The following is a 22,615-nucleotide window of genomic DNA, read 5'->3' as shown; positions in this document are numbered from 1 at the left end:
AAGAACACAAAGTATCATTTTTTATCTGATACACAGAACATTGTGTTTATAAAGATTTGTGGGCCTATGGCCTAAGTATGAGAGTGCTGAAAGTGTGATCGCTGGTGTATTTTTAATGTCGTCTCTTGGGTGTACTTATTACAATATGCTCCCCAGTCACATGCTATTTTTCCTTTTCTTCGTTCTGTGTTCTATGAATGAAGCAAGTGTTTTAAAGTACACATTAATTTTATCCTCAATGTGTGGTCCCCTACTGCATTCACTGACTTTCATCCAACTTACTTCTGACTCACTTGCTATATGCCACTGTCTTCTCTAATAGATGAGTTCATATTCACTAGTAAAAGGGTTGGATAGAGTGAGATTGCTCGCTGGACATGACAAATTAAATTTTGAAACTGAACAGCCTAAACAAGGTCTACTCAAGCTTGTAAATATGTTTGACAGGTGTGTTTGCACATATTAAAGGTTGTCACTATGTTACAAATGTGGAAATAAAGGACAGAATTATGGTTTTGCTGACAATTATACTTCTTATATTGCAAGACTTCTTGAAGCTTTACTTTGTAACTTTGTAGTATTTTCATAATGTTTAATGAATTAACATGCAGGAATTTCATATACTGTGAAAATCTGTCTCATTCTATACTATCCAAACTATGCAGTTTTCATTGGGATATTGCAACTATACAGATTTGTAAATATTTTGAGATGTTTGTAAAGCAAAGTGATTTTCTGCGTTTGATTGGTGTGCTCTCAGTGGAATTCCAGCAAATTGTCTGATCAGCCCTGATTTCTTTTAATTCTCTAAAATTCTTACTTGTAGTGAATATGCAGATTACATTATTTGTATTAAATTTATGAGTTGAATGGCGTTGTTCTAAATTGAAGCCTTATCTGAATTTGAATCGCTCATTAGAAGGAAAACAGAATAAGGAAAACACATTTTCAAGTATTCTATAGTGTGATCAAATAATTTGTATTGTAAACTCTAGGAAAACTTTTGCTCTAAGAACATAAATTGTAAGTTTCATGTAAATCATAAGATCATGCATTTAGTGACGTGTTAAAATGCTGTACACCGGAGTATCAGACCAAATAGACCAAATATTGTTGTCTTAAATGATGTTTTTGTACACTAGAATGTTATTCATTAACTGAAGTTTTATAATGACCAAAAAGGTGTGGGCAAATTGAGTTTAGTGAAGGTCTTTGAGCGGTCCTTCTATCCTTGTTTTACTTATGCATCAGGAGAAGGAAAGTCAATCTTTTTTAAGCAGATAACCAAGAACAGAAAATGGAAAATACATTCACATAAACAGCATTTTATATTTATAAATTCACCTTAGAGTAACTATGAAATTTGATTCTTTAGAATGTCAAGCTGTATTTTCTCTGCAAACGACAGCTTTAAATTAGGTGATACTTGGTGAATTTGTTAAGCAGTAGCAAAGGTGAAGTACTTTACTGTACAACTACTATGATTTAATGTGAACAGACCGTGTTCTGATGGTCACATTGCTGCAAAGTCAACATTTTCAGTGTGCAAAATTGTCAAGATGTTGCCTTTTGCTGTACTGCTCTCAATTTTATAGTAACATGTTTTAAGAATGAAATGCTGTAACATACTGAAGTTCACAGATTTTGCCAAGTAGCCAGTGGGGTCTTATTGAGTTATGTGTGGTTTTGCTGCAAAGGGGTTGGAAGCAGTGAGAGAGGGAAACTTTTCTTAACAAATATTGACGGAGTTATTCCTATTTTTATCATACTATCATCTGGAGCACTGCGTCCAGTTCTGGGCTCCCCAGTACAAAAAAGACAGGGATCTCTTGGAAAGAGTCCAGCAGAGGGCCACGAAGATGGTGAAGGGCCTGGAGCATCTCCCCTATGAGGAAAGGCTGAGTGAAGTGGGTCTGTTCAGCCTTGAGAAAAGGAGACTGAGAGGGGACATGATCCAGGTCTATAAATATCTAAGGTGTGGGGGGCAGAATGGCGAGGCCGGACTCTTTTCAGTGGTGAGTGGAGACAGGATAAGGGGAAACGGCCAGAAACTGCAGCATAGGAAGTTCTGCACAAATGTGCACAAGAACTTCTTTACAGTGAGGTGACGGAGCACTGGAACAGGCTGCCCAGGGAGGTGGTGGAGTCTCCTTCTCTGGAGATGTTCAAGACCTGCCTGGATGCCTACCTGTGCGACCTGCTGTAGGGAACCTGCTTTGGCAGGGGGGTTGGACTCGATGATCTCTGGAGGTCCCTTCCAACCCCTACAATTCTGTGATTCTGTGATTCTGTGAGTCTGTGATACAATTTTTCCTCTCCTGAACAGGGATTTCTAAACATACTTATATACTTAATGCTGTGCTCCAAAATACTTCTAAAGAAGAGAGTCCTCACACTTACATTAGATCTCATACAATGATGAATGGATTTTCAAAACATCAAAATTCACTTGAGTAAATGTAACCAACAAGATTAGCAGAAATACATTTCAATGAGTAACAGCCACTTGGATAAAACTAAGTGTATTAAAATTAATCAAAGACACAGCTTCAGCTCTTTATCTGAAGATTTTGAATATTATTTACATAAAAATTTCATATATTTTTTTAATTTTAAGGAGGTTTTGAAGTGAGGTGTTTTTGTAGTTCTTTCTTTTTAACATATCTCTATCAAAGTCACCGCTTTTTGTTAAAGTATGCTTTTCTTCTTTGTGAACTGGTCACTTTGTATCTGATTTCAGGTGATAAAGTTCATTAGGTTCATATTAATTAATAGGCTTATTGGTTGCTGGCAGGGTCTGAAACAGCTGCTGTTTTAGAACGGCTGCAAGGATCCTGGCTTCAAAAATTAGAAAAAAAAATCTCTTTGACAACCTAAGTAATTGTTAGCTTTAATGATTGTAGCTGTTGCAATGCCAGTAAGGTCTAAACTATTCAGTGTTGGATTAACTGATGACAAACCTCTTCAGACTGTAAACAAGCATGCATGTAAACACAGAAGTTGCATTATTTCTTCCTTTGTTTTATTTTGGGACTTTAGCAACAGTAGCATAATTAAATTTCTCAAAGCCCTGCTTCTACTGGAGAAGCACAGCTTAAGTTATCCTTTGGTCTCTTGACCAATAAATATTGTGAGGGAGAGGAGGCTGCAAACATGTATGATTTGTATTTGTGTCTGTATCCTATTAATTTTCTCGAGATTGTTTTGCCAGTGAAGTGTCAACACCAGTTTATGTTATATTACTGAATCAATCAAATGGACATTATTAGTTGATCTTCCTGAGGTACACAAAAGACTCTCAAGAAAACTTGGAAAATTTGAATTAATAATTTAATGGCTACCATTGCCATATCAGAACATTAGAGACATTAAACCTTTTAAAGAAAAGCTAAATGAAGTTTCTGTTGTAAGTGAAACAGCAGCTTCATTGTCTGTAGATTGCACCGTGTGTGAAGACCAAAATAAGTACTGAGAAGTTTATCTCCTTTAGGGAAAAAATTCTGTCAAAAGAGTATATGACCTGCTCAGTGTAAGCCTTGAAACTTCAAAAGAAAATCCAAGATGAACTAAAAAGGATTTTATAAAATGCCAGCACTTAACCTCCTAGGAAAGGACTGTAGCGTGTTCTCTGAGACTTCATCACACACTCTCACGCACAAAATCAAGTGCTGTTTTATATCAAATATAGATTGACAGCAGTGTTTTTCTGCATCTGTTCTGCCCACATAAGAAGCCAGCTTCATAGAGTAGATGTGTCCTGAGGCTTAAAGTTCTTAAAAATATGACAATTTCCATTTTTTATAATGGCAAGTTGAGTATGGTATCCAGCTGTGGATCTGCTTGTATGTTGTCTGCAGTTTTCCCTGAGCTTGTTTTATACAGTATATTGCAGTATGTTGTCATAGAAATTCCACGATTAATTCTTATTTACAAAAACTTGTACAAATATCTTAGAACAGAGTCAAACAGTATGCAAGTTAAACAGTATGTTTTCTGAATATTGGAAGGACATACGCCAAGAGACTATTAAGTTTAATAGCGGATGTTCTTCCTAAAACAAAGAACAGTTTCATGTGATGCATGGGACCATCATTTTAATACCAGTTCAATGAATACTTTTTTGCACATAAGAAATATGCCAGAAATTGCTTATATTTAATTGTTAAAATTTGTTACTAAAGGTTTTACAAGACCAGATTGGTTATGTTTTTATGGACTACAGACTGGAATATTAGACAAAGAGCTGATTTTTTTTTTTTTAAATCAAAATCACTATATTGTAAATGCTGCTAATTATTTTATATGTAATGTACATGCTTATTAGAGCAGTTCTGAGCATTTAAATTCCACTACATTTTAAGTCTCAGTTAGAGGGCTTTGATTTCTATCATTTTTCTTTAGCTCATTAAGAAATGCTTCCTTTATTTTTTTCTTTCAGGTGCAGCTTCTTTATGAACTCGCTGAGATCACAAGCAAAGTTTGGAATAAAATTCAGAGGAGAGGAATTCTCTGCCAGTCTTCTGTTTACACTGAAACCATGACAGGACCTGCACCTCCTAGCTCTCCAGTTAAAAGTAGTGTTGGTACTGTTCCACCCGATACCAGCACATACAGCCCATCAGTTGACATTGGCACCACTACAGAGGTAACTTTTCTTAAAAAGATGCATCACATGAATAGTGATTTACAAAATGTGAAGTAGGTACAAGTGGAAAGCATCAAGATAGAGCAGCGGTGTCCTTATGGAAAATAGCTTTACCCTAATCACTTTGTGAACTCAATTTGGTGGAAGAAGAATGATTCCAGTGTTTCTCCTATTGTATTTTAACCTGGCAGGTGACTGAGCACCACACAGCTCCTGTCCTTTTTCCATTCCCTCCCAGTTCTTTGGGCGACTCACTGAGAATGGCATTGGTTCTGTACAATACTGCTTAGCAGCAACTGTAAACATTGATATGTTATCAACATTGCTATCAACCAAAACACATCATCATACCACTATAAAGAAAACAATTCCATCCCAATTGAAACTAAGACACCTATGTTTTTTATTTGTCTAAATTGTTTCTCTTGGCAAAAAAGGAATATTAACTCTTAGAAGAAAGTTACAGTTTGTGTTTTCAGGCAAGAAGCATAGGGTGTTTTTGAAGTCCAGAATTTTTAGAACAGTAACTGGTGTTTTTGAAGTACCTTTGGTACGTGTACTGCTCATGTCTCATTCTCAGTAACAATCAGCCTGTTGTGTTGAAGCCAGTTGAGATAAAGCATGAGATGATGCAGAGCTGTTGTTGGCAAGCCAGGAGAGGCACTGGGGATGTGAAGATTCCCAGGGCTGGCAGTGCTTGTTACCCAGTAGTCCACTCACACCAGATTCACCCAGGCATTGATATCTTCTACATGTGAGCTGCTTCTGGAGCTCTGCTGTTTCCCTTGTCTCAGGGGTGTATTTGGAACTCTGTTATAGGAGGATTCTGGTATTCAGCTTCAAATATAAGAAAGATTGGCCGTTCGTTTTTATGTCTTTCTGCTTCCTTAATTTGCAGTACTGCGTAACTGCCTGGAGCAAACTGGTACCTGATCTAAATCTGTGTGTGCCTAAGACTGTAAAATGTTATTTTGAGTTATGAGGAGTTGTGCTTCTTTCACATAAGGAGGAAAGAAGGCTAATACAATGTTAAACTTAATCCATGACTATCATGAGCTCATCAGCTAGATGATGCATTAGGATGGGCGGTCCCAGGAGGCTGTGTAAGTGAGCAGGCCAAATATATGTGATTTTCTTAGTGCCTTCTGTCAGTCTTAAATGGCTCTGGCATAGACCTGTAAATTCATGAGATGAGTTGAAGATATGTCAATAGTTTATTAAATGTATGCAATGCTTAATTCTTAACATAAAGCTCTAAGAATCAGAATTGTTTGAGTTGGAAGGGACCCCTAAAGGTCATCTGGTTTGACTCCCTGCAGTGAACAGGAACACCTACAGCTAGATCAGGTTGCTCAGAGCCCCTCCAACCTGACCTTGAATTGCTGGGAAACTTCTGAAGGCGGGTAGATTTCTGAGACTAGTTTCGTTCTTAGGAATAAACACAGTGATTTGGGAATTCCTTGTAGTTCCAGGACACAGGCAGATGCCTGGCAATTTGAATGCTCTCTGCAATTATAGTTCAACAACATTTGGCCAAGATTTCTTTAACACTGTGAGTGGCTTGTAGTAATTCCAGGTTTTGGAGAGAATGAAATGGTGATTTCTAGTGCTTACTTTAACATAAGCATGATGTGCACACACATACAAGTAATTCACTAAAAGGTGTTAAAGCTAGAGCTTCAGTTCTAATGACATTTCACTAAAATACTCATTTCTGAATTATTTGGCTTGCCTATGTTTTGGTGTATTCCTATGATCTCTATAGTGAAAAAGTCTTGTCACATATAAAAAAAAAATTGAAGGTAAGCAGCAGTAGTAGGAAAAAAATATGGCTGCAAAGATAGTATTTTTTTTTACCCACCAAAATTCCTTCCTCATTAAAATCAGAAACCACCAGCTTTATAAATAATGATTTGGTTTTGACTCTATATAGACAGAGGCATTTAGAGGACATGCTGTACTTAGAGCATTCGTTGATACTGATTCAGTAGTTGTTTTAACCCATATGTTACCAAGATTGTTTTGACAGTATGAGTTTTAGTTCAGCATTCATTTTCTTCTACTTGCAAAATATTGTTCATCACATATTTCATTTTCTTCCTTTTCTCAACAAATATTATATTCTAGCTAAATAGATCTTCTCCTGATATGAATTAAGTTTGTGAATTAGCTAACAAACTAAGATTTGTTTTCAGTCTTTTCTACTCTGAAGCTGTGATTACGATCTCCATCTTCTTAGAATGGGAACTTGATTAAAACACATGGCAGAAAAAAAGATACAAACAGGAGAAAAACTTTGCTTGAATCCACACTGTTCATATGGCTGAAAGACTGACATAGGAATAGAGCTCATGTCCATCATCTCCATTCAGAGCCCTCAGCCCAAGGTGCTTTGTCTGTGGCTGGGGCAGGAAGGCAGTCCAGAAAGAGGAAGGAGAAACATACTTGGGCAACTGGCAAGAAGTAATGAAAGGAACCACACTGTCTTCTCACTGTTCTGTTCTCACTCCTTTAGACAATATAAATTAAATAATGGGTAGTGTAATTGGCAGTATTTCTACAATACATTTTCTTCTGTGGCTGATGGCTGTTTCTGAACCTATTACGTGTTTCCTAGTATAAAAGTACCGTTAAGATTTTAATTAGTGCCATTGCTCGTGTTTGGTTCCTTGAGATAAGGATTGTTGAGAAGTGAAAAATATGTGTATTTGAAACTTAGCTAATGTTTTCCCTTGTTGTTTTTGCTTGTTTGTTAGTCACTTAGTTTCCTTCTTTCCTTATGCAAGCTTACTTATAATCACCATACTTTCTTTTATGTAGTGTAATCAGGAAATCTGAGTTCTTTCTTCAGTGAGGGTAGAATAAAAAGATGACAGCCTGGTCACTTCTGCTGTCTTCAGCTGTACTCTGGAATGCTTTGTTTTGCTGTAAGCCTTAGTCATAATATGAATGGACTTATATGTGAATTTATTTTCAAATGTACACAGTCTGCCATATGCATCATAGAGAGTACGTAGTCCTCTTCAGTACTTCAAGTACTATGCAGACCAGTATGGAAAATATGATCTGTTCTCTTTGTATTCTTTAAAATTCCAGTATTCCTTACTGATAGAGGCGTATTTTGGTTGTTAGAAATTTAAAGGCACTTTATTTTGGCTTGTACTTATTAGTAGTGTGGAAAGGAAGTTAGGTCTGTGTTGTTTCAATTAATAGATACAACCCTGTATTTGTAAATTATAACTTGTTTTCAGACTACTGTAACAAAAATATTTTCCATAGAGAGAATGGAGGGAGTAAAATATAAAAATGGAGTACATCACTCAAAGCTGCAGCTTGCAGCTACGTTACTTTATAGCCACATAACAGCGATGAAGCATATGGCATAATTAATATGTATTTTACAGGTCTGACTTAGGGACATTCTCCAAGAGTCGGGGAAATCTTTTTCATGTTTTATTTATCAGTTTGCACTTTGTTTTTATACTCCTACACTTTTTTATTTTGAAACCTTGGTATCTGACTAACAAAAACACTTTGCTACGATAAGTGTTATGTTTTTTGAACATTGGAGGTTTTATGATTAATGTTACTTTGTTCTTTGGGAAACACTTTTTTTTTTAAATTTCTTTCAACTGCAACAGATTTGCTATAGATGAATAAGAAGAAAATTAACTCTCACTACTATTTGTATTAAACAGCAAAAGAAGTAATTTGTTTATATGGTCTGCGGATGATTTATATCTCAAGCTGTGTGTAATTTTTTCCATGCTGACAGGTTGATAGTGAATACCATGCTCCTACATGGATAAAGCTACGTAACTCACTGAATTTTACTCTGGGTGGTGGTAGGAAGAGACGCATCATCGAGGCTTAAGTACTGGAGGGATGGAAACAGTTAATCATTTTTACCATCCCTCCTTTGGAACAGCAAGAGCAAAGGTAGTACAGACTACAACAGGCCACTTGTTACTGTTTACTTAAGTACAAACAGTGGTAGAAGTGTTTAGTCCTTGGGGAAACTCGGTGATTGAGCAAGAACGCAGAAGTTATTTTGATAAGGCATAGCAGTAGTGTGGCCAAACTGTGATCATCCCTGAGCTTTAGGCAGGCCAAGGATGAAGGCCTCACATGTTTGGTTCTTCCTGATGAACAAAGATAAATTCTGCTAAGAAAATAAACTTGGTATATTGGTCAATTTGCAACAATTGGCGAAAGAATTAAATTGTGTATTTTAGGACTTGGCATGAGAAGTTGTGGGAAAATAACTCAGTGTTTCTGACTCTGGCTTGATTTTTCTGTAGATCTGGAAACAGAGCAGAAAATTAATGCATAAACATATTTAACAATACCACGCTGGGTGCTGAAAATCCAAAAAGAAAATTGAAACTGCATGAGAAACAAGATCACTGTTTTTTCAATTCTGTTTTAGTTTTCAGTGCAAAAAAGAATTCTAAGAATTTGAGCTTATTAAATAAATAAAAACCAAAAACAAGTTAGTGCTGCTCGTCGCTTTTTCCCTGTGATTTTGCCCAATGGTTTTGGATGCAGTACCATTAACATAAATTTAAGAAGAAATGAATCCTTTTTCCACTTCTCAAAGGATAACCATGTAGCAGCTTCTGCCTCCAGAGAAGCCATCTGTATTGCTTTTGCTACTGACGGAGAGAATGGGCCAATTCAACTCTCTTGGTATGTTTGAATGGTAGAAAAACATGTGGATAACACATTGATATTGAACTGTTGAAGGAGGAGATAGGAGCCAGTAACCTTTGACAGAGACATGGTGATGAGCAGCTGGGGCTGTCTGTCGATAAGCTCTTCAGCTGGCACAGCTGCAAACAGAAGAGGTTATCTCTGCCGGCCTCAGCTTAATGCAGTTTTAGCTCTGTCATCAAGCTGGCTAGTGCGAGCAACAGAACACACAAGTGACATGGAATGCCAGATGGGCATGCAGTAACCCAAGTACAGAATTGGGGTACAAAGCTGTACAATTGAATTGAGGCCCTGTTTGGGACCTGCAGGCCCTGTGGTCAAACAAGCTGTAAAACCGAACAACTGAAAGTCCAGGTGTCAGACCTCCCACTTGCTCTGCTGTGAAAACAGTCCCCTGGTGCTTTGATTCTGGCCAGAAGTTCACAGTTATTTTACTTCTGACAATGCTTGCTTTGCAGATCAAGATGCTTATTTTTTTCCATGCTGGTGTTTTATAGAATCATAGAATGGCTTGGGTTGGAAGGGACCTCAAGGATCATTAGTTTCCAACCACCCTGCCAGTGGCAGGGTTGCCAACTGCTGCATCAAGTGCTGGATCAGGCTGCCCAGTGACCCACCCAGCCTGGCCTTTAACACCTGCAGGGACAGGGCATCCACAACAGCCTCCACTTTACTCTTAGACGTGAAAACCTGGTTTACTTTTTCAGGTTCAGTTTCAGAAATACATGCTTGTAGAGGAAATTTTGTTCTACATCTATACAGCTATGTGCAGCATTTGAATCACTATTAATACATCTGCCTCACATGCTACAGAAATTCATGTCAGAAATATTTGCAAGTCAGACAGCCATAAGCACAAACATGACTGGATTCATGTCAGCATGAGCACAGCTCCAGCAGTACTGATGGAAACTGCAAACACCTTGGTCTCTTCTCCTCACCTCTGCATTTTTTGTTGATAGGATGTCAGATATAGGGCATGTTCCAAATCACTATGCATGTAGAAAAGAAGGAAGCAGTATTCAATGATGGGCCTGTAGCTTTGTTTTTGTTGCTTTTTTTTTTAATAAACTTCACAGTTGTAAAGGATTTGGATGTTAGTAGGGAACGTGTCCCCTAAAACTCAGTGTTTGCTACTTTTAAACATTTCTGAGTTAATTTGATTCTTATACATGTCTGGGTTTATGCTATATAGATGCAGTTCTTCAAGAATCCCACAAATACTGTTAAAAGTAACACTGTGCCAAAATTATCAGCTGGCTGATACTTCATGAACTGTAGTACATCGATTAATATCTAGTGAAAAAGAAGCTTAAAGAAAGTGTGGGAAAATGAATGCTTCAGTTTTCTACAGAACAGTTATCTATATCGTCAAACCACTAAACAAAAACAGCTCTTTGTGGAGAAAAAAAAAAGAAGTTAACAAAATACATGAAACATCTTAGCACATAACATTGTGCAAATAGAAGAAAAAAATTATAAAATGTAAAACTTTCCATGGTAGCAGTATGTATTTGCTGTTAACCACACCACTTTAAATTTAATTTACTATTGTTTTCTTCTTTTTTAACTATCAGAAATGTACAGATCTGCCAAAATCTTGGGAGCTAAATTGATTTTCATAAAACAAGCCTTTTGGAACATGTCCAGTGAGAGAATGTGTGTACAGGGAGAAGAGGAAGCTCTCTCTCCTACTCCCTCCATTACAGTTGCTAAGTTACAATGTGGCGAATTAAGTGTGCCAGCAATACACACAGCAAAGCAACACTGGCTTGATCTTTGACTTGACTGAAAACAAAGATATTAAATAAGGTTTAAATAGTATTGTTCCTTGCCTTCCTTGACCTTTCATCAATGACACAGACGATGGCATTGAATGCACTTGGAGCAAGTTTGCGGATGACACCAAGCTGAGGAGTTGGAAGGAAGGGAAGGAAGGGAAGCCATCCCAAGGGACCTGGACAGGCTGGAGAAACAGGCCCATGAAAACCTAGTGAGGTTCAATACGGCCAAGTGCAGGGTGCTGCACTTGGGTCAGAGCAATCCCAGGTATTTATACAAGCTGGGGGAAGATCTCCTTGAGAGCAGCACTATGGAGAAAGACTTGGGGGTCCTGGTAGACGAAAGCTGGACACGAGGCAGCAATGTGCACTTGCTGCCTGGAAGGCCGACTGTGTTCCTAGCTGCATCAAAAAAGGGGTGGCCAGCAGGGAGGGGAAGGTGATTGTCCCCTTCTATTCGGCCCTTGTGAGGCCCCATCTGCAGTACTGCGTCCAGGCCTGGGGCCCCCAGTACAGGAAGGACGTGGAGCTCATGGAGTGGGTCCAGAGGAGGGCCATGAAGATGATCAGAGGGCTGGAGCACCTCTCTGTGAGGAAAGGTTGAGGGAACTGGAATTGTTTAACTTGAAGAAGAGAAGGCTCAACGGAGACCTCCTTGTGGCCTTCCAATACTTGAAGAGTGCGTATGAACAGGAGGGGGAATGGCTGTTTACGAGGGTGGAGAGTGACAGGACAAAGTGAAATGGTTTTAAACTGAGGCAGGGGAGGCTTAGGTTAGATATTAGGAGGAAGTTTTTCACACAGAGGATGGTGACACACTGGAACAGGTTGCCCAATGAGGCTGTGGATGCCCCATCCCTGGAGGCATTCAAGGCCAGGCTGGATGTGGCTCTGGGCAGCCTGGTCTGGTGGCTGGCGACCCTGCGTGTAGCAGGAGGATTGAGACTAGATGATCGTTGTGGTTCTTTTCAACCATTCTATGACCTCTGATTGTGCTTCATTGCTTGACACCCTGTGAAAGCCATCTGAGAATCTCGGCAACTTTTCTTTGACTGGCTGCTGCCTCCACAGCTGCCCTGTTTATAGGATCACCTATTCCAAAGTACTGCAGATTCCAGGCACAGTGAAACTCCCACAACAGATTCATCATCTTTTAGGGATGTTATTCAAGATTTGTTACAAAGGTGTGGAAACTTTTGGATGTTTGATGTCTGTCGAACAGCCCAAAGTCATAATGGATATTGTATGGTTTTTAGGATTTTGACCTAGCTTTTGTCCTGTCTTATGGTTAATATTTTGATAAGAAAACACATATACATTATAGAAATCCTGTAGTTAAACTGTAGGCCTGAGTTGTTTGGAAATGGGATCCATCAATGTAAAAGCTCCCGTATGAGCTGTTTGGTTTGGGATGAGTTCTATACATCCACAAAATAGATTGCTAACAGAATTTCCATACTCACAGTCTTAGACTGCAGGATGAGTCAAGTAATGTCAGATTTTAGATTTTGCTACTAAAAATATGTTGGGATTTTTTTTCAAGTGCTGATGTGAGCGCATTATTGGCTTTTTTTTTGCCTGTCAGGTTAAAGTTGATTCTGTCAAACTGTGCAGTGCCTTCTGTGTAGGCCTTGATTGCAGGATGTCTTCTACATAAATCATCACGGTTATTCATTAGTTAAAGCTCAAAATTCCCAAGTATGTAGTTCTTTGTAATTCACAATCCTCAAAACCTTCATTAAAATTTTGGGTGTTTATTGATCTGTAGTTCTTAGAAACAACTTCAACTTGATCTCAAGGAATCAAGGTGGCAATACATTTCTCTTGCCCGTTTGTGTTTGAATAATGAAGGAAACTTGCAACACTTGGTGTGGTTAGAAGAGCAGACATAGATGGATTTTTAATGGCTTCTGGTTGACATTAGTGACCTATGCACCCATTGCATTGAGCTGAAGAGTTGTAAATGCTAGGAACTAAGGAGCAATTATATGTTCGCATCTTTTTTTTTCTCTCTGGTTGCATTAATTTCTGTCAAAGGAAAGATCTGGTGAAGTCATCTTGTTGGTAAATTTTTCAATTGTCCCATGAAGAATTATCAGAAGTTACGTGCTGGTCTCTGATAGGCCTTTCTAACAAGTTCTTCAGTGTACCTTTCATATGTCTCTCTTTCTCTCATATGTCTTTCATATGTCTCTTTTTCTGAAGATATAAGCTCTTGTTTGTTGAGCCTTTAGCACTGTAGGGAATGAGCAAAAATTATTGGTGGCTCAGAAGCTTCTACAAGCTCATTTGTCAAGATATCTGTTATTTAAGAATATTGCAAGTGACAATCAAAATTTTAAACAACAGAAACATTTAAAAAGTTGTGATTAAAACATTTCCAATTTTTACACGAGGCTATTGTTTTGCAAGATCATTTTCCCAAGAAATTACAAGAAAACGTGTAGAAGAAAGGGTGAAAAAAATCATATGTAGTATACAAGTGCCGTTCTGAGATATTGTTCTTTTGATACCTCTAAAACCTCATCTTTTGTCCTCCAGATGTGCACAAGCCTGCTTATCTCCTTTTCCTGTTGCATTTCAGAATATTCCTATCAACCTTAATTGTCATTAGTGTTTCTGGTATGTAACTAGTGTAAACTAATGAGGAAATTCTTCTAGACCAAGTGGAATAAAGTCATGGAATGTCACATTTTTATTATATAATCTTGGCCAAATTCATTATCTCCTCCTGTTTCCAACTCCAACAATTCCCCTGACATTCAAAAATGGCTTAATTTCAATACACAATCAGTGAGTCTGCTTGTATTTATGTGTACATTTATATGGTTTGTCAAGTCTATATCAATTTTGATGGAAGAAAAGTAGGCAGTGATGAAAAGCAAATACTTTTTTTTCTCAGCCATTGCTTCTGTTTTATAGGGTGATTCTCTTCAGGGTGGTGATGACTCTCCTTTCTCAGACTCTATTACACTGGAACAAACAACAAGTAACATTGGAGTCTCAAGTGGACGTGTCAGCCTGTGGATGCAGTGGATGTTGCCAAAAATTACTATAAAATTGTTTGCTCCTGACCCTAGAAATAATGGCACAGGTATTCAACATTTTTTCCCTTATTTATTATTTTAAATTTTGTACAGTATTTCACGACACGGTATTAGATATTCAGTACATTTATTGGTAATACTAGACAGTATTAAATTGGTAATGATTCAGTTATTTTACTTAATAGAAGTCTGCATTTATTGTCTCAGTAGTAATTATACTCCATTTTTATGTTGTTTAGTGGTATATTTTGTGTGTGTCCATCTATAGACGTAGATTTACACGGATATTTTCAAATTGATATTGAGAAGACTAGTGATTAAGTTAATTTTCAAAGAGATGTGCATATACACTAGATAAAAAATAATTACATGAGAGAAAGAAATCTCAAGTGTTACATATCTTTGTATTTTTTACAAGAGTTACAGAAATCTGAACAAAAAATTCTATAGATGAGTCTCCACACATTTTTTAAAAGAAAGTTTTTGATTACAGTTTTTTTTTCTGATTCTTCTCAGCATGGCAGTGAATGAAACCATTCTTTATGACAAATCTCTGAGTGGAGAGAGCATTATCCTATATATAAACTTTGGTGTTCCACGCTTATACCTTGCTTATGAACTTGTATTGATGGTATTAATTATTAAGTATTGATGGTTTTAATTTCCTTTGGCCATTGCAGAGGTTTGTGTTGTCAGTGAGTTAGAAGATCTCAGCGCTTCGGTGGATATGCAGGATGTATATACCAAAATCAAATGTAAAATAGAGAGCTTCAATGTTGACCATTACAAAAACAGGTAATTTCTGGTAGTTGTATGATTATGAATTCAGGCTGAAAGATGAAGGCAGTTGTGTTTTTTCCTCTTGATTGTTAACTTGAATTTAAGGTTATTGTTGAATTTCTTTTAAATGAGATTGATTTTGATTGCGTGAAATGTTTAAATCTAAAATGCATTTTCTTAAAATTACAGCCAGTTCCAAAGAAGTACTTGTAAATCGTTACGTGTTAGTGTACACATTTGTTACTCTATTGATTCTTATGACAAAAATATTAATTTTACTAAACTTCTGAATCAGAATTCCTTAAATACTGTTGATGGCACATTAGTTTTAGCAAATTGCCAGTGGTGAGTGTTTTATGATGCTGCATTTTTGGATATTGAAAAGCATTTTATACAAATGAAGCTACTTTGACTGTGGTTCAGCAACACTATAGTGCAGGCAACTAAGCTGGTTGTCTGTATGTCACCAACGTTAACGAATACGTCATGAATGTATGTCTAGGCTAGGTAGCTAGAACTTCTGAATGTCTTGCCACTCAGCAAGTTTTCTTTTTTGCAGCACCAATATAAGTGTTTTCAATGAGCATTCAAATGCAGTTTGGCAGAGGTACTACACATTCCACCTTGTAGTGCATATGACTATGAGCATGCAACCTAAGAGATACCAATGTAATCTTTCTTTAGCTGTTTTATTGTTTGCCATTTTAAAACTTAATTGATTATGCTATGAGAGAGAAAAATTAAGCAAGCTGCTTTTTGCACATGCTCTGTGGATAGCCTTGGGAGAGGATACTTCATTGCCTAATGCTCCCTAGGAAAACATTTCAGCTTAGTGGTGTCCTTGTTCATTAAAGTTATCTTGCAGGGTTTTTTTTTTTTGTTGTCTGTTTGTTTTTTTTTGTTTGTTTGTTTTTTGTTTTGTTTTTTGCTTTACAAAAGTTGTTACTGTTTTCAGTTACATTTCATAATCTCTTCAGAATACCCTTTCCCATCATTCAATTTCTTTGGACTAAAGCCAAAAGCAGAGAACAGATAAGGTTAATGTTCTGTCTTCCAGGCCAGGGGAGGGCTGGCAATCAGCAGATTTTGAAGGGATCTTTCTACAGTGCAGAGAAAAGATTTTGGTGAGATTTCTTTAGTAGACTAAGGTGCTTACCTGAAAAATTCTTCTGAAGCGACATAGTTTTCTTTATTCTTTTATGTGTCAAAAAGAGTGATTACAAGAAATATTGTACAAAGCAACATTTTAATTCTTAGTAATTATTTTTTTCTAAACAATACTGCGAATTTATAATGTATTTGAATAGAGTTTTTCTTACACAGTTTGATTCTTGTAATCATTCTTATACCGATTCTAATCAGATTGTCTATTGAATGTGGATGGGTCAGTCCATTTTCTTTTTTGCAGGATTCTGTTATATTTTCTGTGTCTTCGCATCCTGCAATATCTTGTCTTTTCACATAACATTTTCCAAAGTTTCTTTTCATATCAGTTTTCTGTCATCCGATTGAATTTGGGCATTTTAGGAAAAGGTATGGAATAGACTTTGTCTTGCCGTTACATACAACTGTGCAAGGATAACATAAACTTTTTTTTGCTTATAGCAAATTAAAAAATATATATATTTTTGTCTTCCACTCTTCCATGCCTCGTTCCTTAAGCCTTGGGAAAGATTCCTGGTCTCTGGGGCAATATGGAGGTATATTCCTTTCCTGTACTGACAAGCTGAACAGACGTACCTTGTTGGTTCGACCCATCAGCAAGCAGGACCCTTTCAGCAATTTCTCTGGCTTCTTTCCTTCTGTAAGAATCTTTTTTTTTCTTTCTACAGGACTTCCACTAATAAGTGGTAGTTGGGTTAAAGATAAATAAAAGTCTCAGTGTAATCTAAATTGTTTTTGTACTCACTGTAATTATTGAATGTACTGATTATATGAGTTGTATTATTTCCCTCTTAACCTTCATATTTTGTTACAATTATTAGTCAGTTTTGGAAATGAGTCAGATGTGGAAATGAGGGTTGATGGTTCACAATGCAGTGTGTAACTGCAGTCCACTGAAGTCAGTGGGATTCCTTGATATTAAAAGTAAGCACATGCAGTACTGTGTGTTCATACTTAACAACCAGTAATGAACACTGCATTTTGTTCATGTAATTCTGATATATGTTTTGGTCTTTAAGTAGTTCGTATTACTGCTATATACTTTTGTGCAACCTTTTACAATTACTGTATATAATTATGATAATGCAGCATCAACAGTTGCATATTTGTGTCTTTCTTTTGAATATTTCAAACACTGTGGCAGTTATGAATATGTCAGTGTGAGATATTAAAAATCTGTTTTTCTTGTTGGTTCATCCTTGAAAGACTTTGGTATGTATTGGAATTGGCCCATTTAAGTTGACAGATAAGTGACTGCTGGGAATTTTTTTTTATGTTAGTGGAAGTTCTGTGTGGTCTGATTTATTTTCTTCATAAATACTGATTGGCAATATTTTCTTAGTCTATTTGTTTCAGACCTTATAGGAAGTCTAACTTAATAATTTGTTCTAATGGACTTAATAAAAAAAATCAGTTTTTCAGCATTTAAGCTATGGATTCTATTTATTTAAAAGAAGTGTTCTATTAATGAGGCTTAAATTACATTAAATTATTTTTAATCAAATATGAAGATGCTGAAAAAACCAACTGCTTGCAAAATGTAGTTGCTTGTATTTGTGCTCATGTGATTGTGGCTGAGATTTGAACAATTGCAAAGAGTTCTATCAAGTATTTTTTATGTTCTTGAAGTAATACTTTTCCTAGTTTATTTTTAATTGTTATTTTACTTTGCACTCACTAGACATGTATAATTGATATTCAAAAGACTTTCAGAAATAATAACAAGCTGAATAATAACCAGCTGAATTTATAGAGTAGTTGACTATGGATGTCTTCTATGTTGATGAAGTTATCTCAACATCAGAAGGTTGCCTTAGCACCTATGGTGTTGGCATATCTAGAAAGGATGATGAAAGGAAGTAAGATTTGCTTCTAAAATGTTTAAAGTGGGAAAAAAAAAAAAAAAAAAAGAGGAAAAAAGAAAATATAATTCTGAATAATTATTAGAAAATGGTTGATAAATTTAGACTGTCATGACTAACGACTGTGGGCTTTTTTGCCTGACTGGATTTGAATTGCACGCAACATAAATTGTCAGGAAATAAAAATATAATTACTTATACTTTTAGCTGACAGTGTTGTGAACTATGGACATACTGTGGGATGAAATATCCATTTAAAAAAGAACTTTCTTTTGGGATTCAGAGAGAGTGGAAAGTAGAAAATATGGAACCTTCAACATTGTAACTAACAGAGAATTAATTGATGTTGTGTTTGTTTTTGCAGCAGGTTGGAATTTTATTTTATTTTTTTCCTTTGAAACAGGCCACTGCAAAACTTTTAGATGGCTCACACCAACAACATGGATTTCTTTCTCTAACTTATACAAAAGCTGTCACAAAAAATGTGCGGCACAAACTGATCTCAAGGAATGAACGAAGAACATTCCATAAGCTATCTGAAGGTCACACTGATGGTTCTCCTCACTTTCTTCACGAGATCCTTCTGTCTGCTCAGGCTTTTGATGTGGTCCTCTGTTTTCATTTGCTTAATGCAATTGCAAGCATTTTTCAAGCCAGGCTGCCAAGGAGTCAAAAGGAGAAAAGAAAATCACCAGGCCAGCCTATGAGGACTCATACTCTAACTTCGCGCAACTTGCCTCTGATCTATATCAACACTGGTGTTATAAGAGTCTTCTTTCCCAAAAATGAGGAAGATCATCATAATGCAGAAGGTACAGTATTTTGTGTTAGGTAGTTTTGTTCTCAGTCTTGTAGGGAAAAACATTACCTTAGTTACCTTGCTACCTTACTATGTTGACATTTAGCGTGCTTTCTTGGGTCTTCAGAATCTTAAGGGGTAGAGGTAGGAAAATAGTCATTCATCCTAGCTTTGTGCTGAGCTGCTGAAAAGCATTTATGTATTTATGTGACCTTTGCTTTCCCAGTAGTACGTAGTTTGATCATTTGAATTTCAAATGTGATTATTAAGGAGAAAAAAAAGTAAGTTGTGAAAAGAGAAGGAGAAAATGCAGTTCTGCTGCCGTGATTCTTTTGTCAGTTTTTATTATTCTGGTGCAAGTGCAGTCTTCTATAGATCTCTTGTTCCAGTAGATTTCAAGCAGAAAACCTTAAGTCTCATGTAAGCTGGCACCTTGAAAAACATCAAATAGTGAAGCAGGTTTGATATTCTATTTCATTTTATTAATTTTCTCCAAAATGAATTTACATGATTTTGACCAACAGGTGATGCAGTTTATCATTTGCCTAGGAAGTTTGAGTTGAAGGTTCTGAGATTCCTGTATGTAAGAAGCTTTCAGTTATTTACAAAATTGTGGACAAAATTGTGTAAACTGTTCTTTTAAACAACATTAATTAGTTGTTAATCAAACAAAAGATGAGTTAATCTTTTGATCCATGAATAATACATTTATTCTTTCAAAAAAAGTATTTACCCATCATACATAAAATGTATTTGCATTACTGTTACAGACTTTGTGTATGAATAAACAGTTGCTGAGGCTAAAAGTACACTCAGTAACAGCTAGAGGGATGTAAACTTCCATTAGCAACGATTCTTCTAGAGATTTTAAAAACAAATTCTAAAAATATCGCCTACATCCTACAGGTATGTCTTTAGGAACCATAACGAGACATAAGGTTTGACTGTGTTACGCACCATGGATATATGCTGCAGTAAGATCTCGTTCATCATCTATTGATTAAGAGAGTTTTTTAATCCAAGAAAAGTTGCCCAATCCAAAGTGTGATTGCTGATTTATAAGTAGGGAAGCACTGACCTCAGTTTGTCTTTTAATTCCTTTCCCTGCTGTTCATACCTTATACCTAGTTAGCCATAGTTAAGAAAACTATCCCCTGCCCCTCAAAAAGGATAATAAAAAAAAACACAAATAATTGTGATTTATGTATGAGAATAGAAAACTTCTTTATTTGTGTAGTTCAAATCCCACCTTGCACAATGACCCCAAATGAAATAAAAATTGTACATTTATTTTTTTCCTCAGCAGTATACACACAAACATGCATGATTGCATCCACACAATTTTATAACACTTTAGATCTGTGCTTTTTGCAGCAGCACCAGCTTATCTTCTTTTTGTGGTAGACTTGAGGGCAACAGTATGTCCTCAGCAATACGCAATGCTGCTTTCCATCAGCTTGATTTAATACAGCAAGTGGTGTTTCAATAAGAAATAAGAAATACTGCATGGCAGCAGCTATAAATAAAAAAAAAAAGTAAACTGCAAAAAACTGATGAGAAGCAGTAAAGGCAGGGAAAGCCCGCATCTGGCTGGTTTAGGGAGAATAAGAACTTTTTTCCAACATGTACTAGGAGTAAAATATCAGAAATCACTAGAAAGGACGTGATAAATTTGTTGATAGTGATAAAGAAAAGATGGCATACCAAATAAACGTATGTCATGCATTTGTAGAAGTGATATATCCTTGTCACATGAGCATGACCGTCTGCTTTGAAGTCTGTCATAACATGTGGTGTGTAACATCCTCCTTGCTTACTATTAAATAGTTTCAAATTGGTCAGACTGAATAACTTGTGCACAAGGATCTTGGTCTTCAGAGGTTAATTTTTAACATGCGTTGGCATAGCAGGTTTTAGACAGCCAAAGGTTACCTATTAAAATGAGATGTGTGATGTCCAAATAAAAATAAGGTAGTTTTATTGCTCTCCTTGGAGAACATAAAGGAAAATCTATCACACGTTCAGTTAATAAAGAATTAGATTATATTTATTACATGATAATAAATACAGTTTTATGGAAAATTAGTCTTGTTAAACACATCTGATTTCCATTTTATGATGGTTACTATTCTAGTCGGTAAAGTGTTCACAAAGGTTTGATACGCTTAGACTTTCCTAAGGAGTTTAATATTGTCTGATGGTATTCTCTATATCCCCGTACAACGTCTGTGGAAATATTAAATGCGTTAAAAATAGTTAAAGATCTTAATAAAAATATCAGTTGGAATGAGTAAGTGAAAGATATATTTAATATGAAAGTAAATATTAAGTCATAGCTGTAAGAATTTCCCTGGAGATATAATGCTAATGACTCAATAGGCCATGTATCTGGATAATTGAACTTACAGCATTTGTAGAAAATATGCTAAATCTTCAAATACGTAAGTTATGTAAAAGGTTATGCAGACTGCATCTTCGAGATAGGAACTCCTGAAAAGTGGTGGCTGCACAGTTAAAGGGGCACAGTGAACTTACTGAAACAAAATAAGGGAGATGGTTGTATTTCCGCATGTGGCAGATGATGGAATATATCCAATTTGCTTTCTGTAATAAAAATGAGTATTAGTAGAAGTGGAGAAGTTGCTGAGAAGATCCGAAACAATTAGTCAAGTATTGAAAGAAGCCCTACAATGGGGGGTTAAAAGAACATATTTTAGCTTAGCCAACATAAGACTGGGATGAGTGTGTAAAACCAAGTGAGATTGTAACAGACATACTTGGGTCTGTAAGGTTTTCCTAGATTGTATTTCTACTGGGCAGTGTGGGCTTTTTTCCCCTCGAAGTTTTAAATATTCATAATGACTGAGATTATTAGCTGTATTAAGGAGAAAAGAAAATATGTACATAAATAAATACATAAATATGTACAGAAATAATCTACATCATTCCCATGTTTTGAAAATCTAATGGGAGAACACATGAATTAATGAATGGAGATATGGATTCAACACATTCCCAGGGAGGTGGTGGAGTCACAGTCCCCAAAGGTGTTCATGAGACATGTAGAAGTTGTACCGATGGACACGTTTTAGTGGGCAGTATTGGTGGTAGGTGGATGGTCAGACTGGATGATCTTAGAGGTCTTTTCCAACATTGGTGATTTTATGATTCAATGGCTTAGATCACCACACATTAAATACCAGTTGAAAATTTAATTTCTATATAATATTACCAGTGATCAATTTGTACACATAGCTGAAATTTGAATATGAAGAAGTGGAATGCAGAGACCTTTCTTCTTGAAGTAGATTGGTTATGGACATGGAATTTACTGTTGTGTTCTAAAATCTAGTGGCCTTTTTCAGATTCTGTTGTTTCAGAGCTTCTGTGTTGCAACTCATACCAAATGCTACTGGGATGATTACACTATAATATCCTGCAGGATGATTTTTTTTAACCTGTAAAGGACCTAGGCCCATTTAAAAAAATGGTGGATGATTTAAAGTGCATGGTAAGCACTTTAAATCAGCAGGTAATTATTAGAGGGGTGTGGAGCACAAGTCTTATGAGGGATGGCTGAGGGAGCTGGGATTGTTCAGCCTGCAGAAGAGGAGGCTCAGGGGAGACCTCATTGCACTCTACAGCTTCCTGAAGGGAGGTTGTGGTGAAGAGGGGTTTGGCCTCTTCTTCCAGGGAACAAACTGGACCAGAGGAAACGGCCACAAGTTGTATCAGAGGAGGTTTTGATTAGACATAAGGAAGAATTTTTTCTCTCTAAAGAGTGCTCAGGCACTGGAATGGCTGCACAGGGAGGTGGTGGAGTC

General features: G+C 36.5%; 1 protein-coding gene across 6 annotated transcripts in view; it reads left to right on the top strand.

Moving 5' to 3' along the window:
- Window positions 1-22,615, top strand: part of VPS13B (vacuolar protein sorting 13 homolog B) — a 418,623-nt gene that overhangs the window by 223,239 nt on the left and 172,769 nt on the right. For 4 of the 6 annotated variants that reach the window (XM_048940337.1, XM_048940338.1, XM_048940336.1 and 1 more), the window contains 5 exons: window positions 4,439-4,645; window positions 14,062-14,233; window positions 14,867-14,981; window positions 16,629-16,770; window positions 18,396-18,804. In XM_048940337.1, coding sequence (XP_048796294.1) covers window positions 4,439-4,645; window positions 14,062-14,233; window positions 14,867-14,981; window positions 16,629-16,770; window positions 18,396-18,804 — 1,045 coding nt within the window. Of the gene's footprint in view, window positions 1-4,438; window positions 4,646-14,061; window positions 14,234-14,866; window positions 14,982-16,023; window positions 16,091-16,628; window positions 16,771-18,395; window positions 18,805-22,615 lie in introns of all 6 variants that reach the window. The other 2 variants (XM_048940340.1, XM_048940339.1) reach the window with 1 other exon arrangement.

Source organism: Lagopus muta, chromosome 3 (genome assembly GCF_023343835.1).
Source record: "Lagopus muta isolate bLagMut1 chromosome 3, bLagMut1 primary, whole genome shotgun sequence".
Taxonomy (NCBI): domain Eukaryota; kingdom Metazoa; phylum Chordata; class Aves; order Galliformes; family Phasianidae; genus Lagopus; species Lagopus muta.
This window is presented reverse-complemented; position numbering and strand designations above follow the sequence as displayed.